The 6000-nt window shown below is 32.9% G+C and overlaps 1 protein-coding gene across 5 annotated transcripts in view; it reads right to left on the reverse strand.

Moving 5' to 3' along the window:
• Nucleotides 1-3688, reverse strand: part of LOC114260880 (vacuolar sorting protein 18) — a 44629-nt gene extending 40941 nt beyond the window's left edge. Inside the window, exons 1-5 of one of the 5 annotated variants that reach the window (XM_082874486.1) lie at nt 3092-3688; nt 2260-2472; nt 2011-2150; nt 1476-1571; nt 38-105 (exon numbers count right to left, since the gene is read on the reverse strand). In XM_082874486.1, coding sequence (XP_082730612.1) covers nt 38-105; nt 1476-1571; nt 2011-2150; nt 2260-2472; nt 3092-3254 — 680 coding nt within the window. In that variant the 5' untranslated portion in view covers nt 3255-3688. The remainder of the gene's footprint in view (nt 1-37; nt 106-1475; nt 1572-2010; nt 2151-2259; nt 2473-3091) is intronic. The other 4 variants (XM_082874488.1, XM_082874489.1, XM_082874487.1 and 1 more) reach the window with 4 other exon arrangements.
• Between the last annotated feature and the right edge of the window lie 2312 nt (nt 3689-6000).

The following is a 6000-nucleotide window of genomic DNA, read 5'->3' on the forward strand; positions in this document are numbered from 1 at the left end:
CCAATAAATTGAATTTCGTTATATCAAGAGCACTTGCCTATTTGGTATTTCACCAGGAAGTTCCATAAAACGCACTGGACGATCAACATAACTAGCAAAAACAGTCTAGAAAATGCATTAAAATCAATAAGCATGAAATTTCAAATAAAATGTATTAATCACAAAGAGCTATAAGACAAATAAAACATCATCTACAAAATAGGGACAAATGCAGGGAAGGATGCATTCCCGAGAACCACGAATATAACCACCTACATAGGTGAGCTACTGCAAATTATGAGTTTAAAGCAACAATTAATTAGATTACTTAATGCAGCCTTACAGACCTGATAGATGGAGAAATGGATGGTTGGGAAGTGAGCTTAAAAAATCCAAAGAGAATATATTAGTGTACCTCCCTATCAACTCTAAGCCTAACTGGGATGGGAGATTAAAGAACCTCAGAGCAAACACTTCACTTCTTTCTATAAGTGAAATAGATGCTTGACCTTCTGATTACAAATTAGAGAAACATTGTTGAGGTATTAGGGCAAGATCTCAGATAGACAAGCACCTAAGAGGAAGAGGGCTACAGGGTCTAGAAGCCTTGGTCAAGCCAAAGCCCCTTGATCAGCAGTCTCAACTACTTTGCCACTAATTTTCAATTCTTAACATATAAAATAAGATCACAGAAACAGGATTTCTCTTTGTGAAGTTCGAAGACTCCCAATATTTAATATGTGGTCCAAGGGGGAATAACCTTGCATAATCATTTATAAAGCAATAAAAGGTTGAAGGTTGACAAAAATATAAACCCTAAAAGGTTGAGCATAATCATAATCATTTCTTAACATTTATAGAGCACTAGAAGTTGAAGGTTGTCAAAAATATAACCTCCAAGAAAAATGTTAAAGAAAATAGAAAAGTTCTAATAAATCTATGCAGTGGTAAGAGAGAAAAACATATATTATTTAGCTCAATTAGAAATTGCTTCTCACATTGATGTAGGACACATAAATAAACATACACTGCAAGAGGTATAGAATGGCCAAACCTAAGGAACGCAGGCAAAAGATCTAAGCTAATGAAATAGTATCAACACTAGGTCAAGAAGAAAGGAATTGATAAGGTCAAGAAGAAAGGAATTGATAGGGTCAATTTCTTGTTAACATGCATTATTCAAAGAAGACACTCGTGAGTTACTTATATGGGCTACCGGGTGCACCACCTGGCGGGTTTAAGAACATAAAAAACTGTGAACCAACTATATAGAGCTCTTAAATTCAACATCATGACCTTCAAAACTAAACCACCGGGAGTCCATACAAAGGCCAAATTCTATGGTAAAGAAGGCTGTAATAAATTAATAATAATCGGGCCATGAGAGACTTTATGAAATAACTTTAATTGCAGATATAAAAGGCCCCAGAAGAAATTTATAAGTATTGCAGATTTGACAGGCCCCTGCGGGAATACACGGACTTAATTAAACTCACATCCAGCGACCCAATGCCACTGAAAGAATAAAGCCGCGTAGGAGTAACGGCCATCATGTAATATTTAGTTCCATTGCTTGTGCTAGCTGTCTCCATCTGCAAAAAAATAAAATAAAATAAAATAAAGACAAAGGTAAGAAAAAGACATTACAGGCAAAACCCAAGTAAAACTCTAGCTAAGCCAGAGAGGGTAAAATAGTTAGTGAAGGTTAGTTTCTCAACAGCCACTTCACTAATCCAGTGATCATCCACATGCATGTTTATTTTTTCAAATGACCAATTCCATCAATTAGAAAATTTAACATTTTGTAGGAGCATTAAAACACTCAAAGAAATCCATATATCTGATGGAGAAACACCATATATAAACTGTATGGCTTTTACCACCAACCATGTACATACTAAATCTTTAAGCAATTTTAAATATTGCTAAAAGTAAGCAAGCCTCCCCTAATACAGAGGAAATCCCCAAGTGGCAGATTGGTATGTATCCCCAACGGAAAAGGATCAGAAGAGGTGAAATGAAGGGGAGGACCTGCAAACCCATGAATGCTTCTGGAAGTTCTTTAAGTTCAAATATAAAATTTATGTGCTTCTCCTTCTTATCCTTCTCATCTACAGCAATTTCATGGAGTTGTCCATTATCTGTACCAAGAATGACTTCTCTTGTAGAAGCTGCAAAGACATTAGATACAACAGAAGAAATAAATTAATATGAAAAAATCCCTCTGAAATATTAGTTGGTGTATTAAACAGAGGGATGGCTGAGAAACCAAACACAAACCTTCTGTTATCTGTTGTCTATTCCAAGCAACAGCATTCACGACAAGACCCTTCAGTTTGCTTAAAACACGTAGCCTAGTCCATTTAGCATGTGTATAAAATGTATCTGCACCTCCACCGCCAACAATGGTAGCAATACAGTGGCTCCCCCCAGGATCAACAAAAACTCTATGGATAGATTGCTCCCCAGCTCGACCCGTAGAGAGATCAATATCTATGAGTGAAATGATCAAGAAAATATAAGTTAAGTGTTGGATGCAGCCCAAGGTCCAGATCCCAACAGTTGCACAAAGTGACCACATAAATTGCCATGTTGCATGTGATTATGGCAATCCCAACATGTAATGACAATATAATCAAGAGGAATCAACAAATGGTATGTTGTATAGAATAAGATATATCAAAGAACTATAGGGCATAACTTGCCACCTCAAAAATCATCACTAGTTTTACCCTGTTAACAGGAATGAAACAATGGTGCAAAGAGTTCCATTTACAAATATTATCCCTAAAATTGAACCGCACTGAATCCATCAGTGTGGCAGCATCCCATTTCCATCTATGAAAATTTTGGTTAAGTAAATAGTACTAGCTGAACTTGGGAGAAGACATGATACTCCAATTTCCAGCATAGCATGTCATGGTTGATTGTTAACCTAAGAGTTACATTGGCAAATTGGATCTGTAACTGTGAGCATAAGGTCGAAGTTATATGCAATCATATGATATCACATCTCACTTTTAACAGGTCCCATCTCTAATGATTTTTACAGTTGAATCACAAAAGAGAGTTAATAAGGAAGAATCCAATCAAGTAAATGATAAGAGCATACCATAAGAATCTCCAACTCCGAAATCATGTCTAATGATCCACCCTTTACTAGTTCCTAATACAATAACATCATTGCCAGCAGCCATGCATGTGATAACTCCATGCCCCTTCACTGCATATCTCTCCAGAAGATCCACAGAAAAAACCTGCCTTCCTGTTTCCATCTTTAGAACCAAAAACTTCAACCTAACAAGTGGTAACAACTTTTTCACTTGGAACCAGAATATTCTAAAAAATCAAAATAATGGAAAAAGTACAAGACACTTTAAAAAAGTGAGTCACAAAGAAAAAAAACTCCAACAAATGGAATGAGTTACCAAATTTATTCACTTCCTCTATAATCTCTCATTATACTCCCAATGAGAAAGACACAAGTCCATAAAGAAGCGGAATACCTTAATGCTCTATTCGGTTTATTGAAATAAGATGGACTAGAGGGGAATGGCCATTCCTTAGGCTCCCCTATGGATTGATCATTCCCTTACAATAATGAATGACAATTTCATTTGCAATGCATTTTTCATTATTTTTTTCGTCAACCAAACATGGGAATGGACATTTTGATGGAATGAACAATCCATTCCAATGAACCAAACACTACCTAAGGCCTTGTTGGTTTGTGGTATAACTCACATAAGTAAAAGTAATACGACCTCCCCCATGGTATTACTTGAACAAGACCATGAGATTATATCCATCCCCAATCCAATGGTCATAAATAATCTTTCCATCTTATCCCACCATTTATCCCACCCTAACCAAACATAATACAACTAATCCTATGGTGCATATAATCCATGGCATTACTTATCCCCACTAATCCCAACCACAATCCATGATATCCAATCCCCTCCTAAATTAATCAGCAATCAAACATGGCCTAAATTCAACAAGTAGAAATCAAAATACTCCCTTAGTACACTTTTTATGTGTCCCAATTTCCATTTTTGGAAGTCCCATTCTGTGTTCTAGTTTGAAAAGTCAAAAGTTTTGACCGTTACTTACCTTAATACTCTTCATTAATTTATATGTTAAAACTGACCGTAGATATGCTTATCACAGAAGAAAAAAGAAGTTTAGAAGCGATTGAGAACAAGAATCACAAGAATCATGGCTTGTAATGTAGACGTTGAAACCGGCCTACCTGATTGAAAAATGTACTCATTTATGATAGTTTTAGAAAGAGAAGGGATACTAAAGAAGGTGGTGAGATGAGATCTGAATAGTAAATACGGTTATAGACAAGGGAAGTTATTGGCAAACAAAGCCTTGTTTATAATCCAATGGAGCCATTTTCTTATACTTGTTGTAAGTTGTAAACACAATTATAAACAAGGGAAGTTCTTGGCAAACAGAGCCTTATTTATGGTCCAATGTAGCCATTTTCTTATACTTGTTGTAAGTTGTAAACAATGCCATATTACATCACAAGTAACAAGATAGATCTATATTTTATATACATAATATGAATGAAAACGCATTGTGTATGCAAAATCAAGGACACAAGGCAACCACCGAGATTTCTTGTCTTCTTTATTTCTTGATAAAGATTGAACTAGGGCCCCGTTTGTTTCCAGAGATAGAATGGAGGGGATTGATAGTGAGGAGATTAATAGTGAGGGGATTGTTAGTGAGGGGATTAGTAGTGAGGGGATTGATAGTGAGGGGATTAGTAGTGAGGAATTATTAAATTATTTTTATATAAAATAATAAAACAAATAAAAAAATATAAAAAATTTACTTTTAAAATATAAACACTTTTAAAAACAGTCACTTTGCTTGGTTCTTAAAACCGACTTTCAGAAAATTTACATTTTTATTTTTCATATTTTTTTTGTTTTTATTGAATTTTTTTAATATTTTATGTAAATTTTTTACTTTTTAAACACACTTAACATAAATACACTTAAAAAATAAAAAAATTATAAAAAAAATCTTTTAAAAATTCACTAAATACCAAAAATATAAAAAAAATACAAGAATTTAGTACATTTTTTGTATTTTTATGTATTTCTTAATTTTTTAAAATATTTTTTCATAATTTTTTTACTTTTTAAACACATATAAGTAAGGTGCATCTAAAAAAGTAAAAAAAATGTTTAAAATTTTAAAAATATTCACTAAAAACAAAAAAATACGAAAATCAAAAAATTCAATTTTCAAAAATCTTAATTCAGAAAACTCAAACCAAACACAGTGAGTGTTGTTTTATTATAGAGATATAAAATTAAAATTTTAAAAATATATTCAATCACATTTATATAGAAATTGTGATTAAAAAAATATATATAATCACATTTATTTGGAAGGTGCCCATTCAATTAGATTAATTGTAATTAAAATATTATTCTCATTTTTTTAATCATACTTTTAATAAAAGTGAGACTTTTTAATTCCTCACGTGTGATCTTTAAGCATTATTATAACAGTGAAAATAAATATTTAAGTCAAAAAATTTAAAAATTTGCATATTTTTCAATTTAATTCCGATTAAAGCTTATTTTATATCAATAAAAAGCTTGTGGAGAGTACAATCTAAATATGTAAATTTAATTTATAAGAAAAGAAATTTTATTTTCTGTTTTTGAGTACCAAAAAATCTGTTGTATGCATAAAATACATATTTAACTCAAAAATTTTGAAAAATCATATATTTTTTAATTTAACTCCAATTAAAACCTATTTTATATGAATAAAAATCTTAGGGAAAATTTGTCTAGGGTCCCTCTCCCACTTTTCGTAATGGAAGAGATCCACAAAATTATTTTATAATGTCTAAGGTCCCTCAACTCCCACACCCATATATCACAGAGAAACTCCCACCTTTCTCTCCCCCCGATCTCATCACTTCACCTCCACTAAGTTTGGTATCTTTTCTCTCTCTCTCTCTCTCTCTCTCTCTCTCCTACA

The sequence above is a fragment of the Camellia sinensis genome, chromosome 6 (genome assembly GCF_055761805.1).
Source record: "Camellia sinensis isolate YWXY chromosome 6, ASM5576180v1, whole genome shotgun sequence".
Taxonomy (NCBI): domain Eukaryota; kingdom Viridiplantae; phylum Streptophyta; class Magnoliopsida; order Ericales; family Theaceae; genus Camellia; species Camellia sinensis.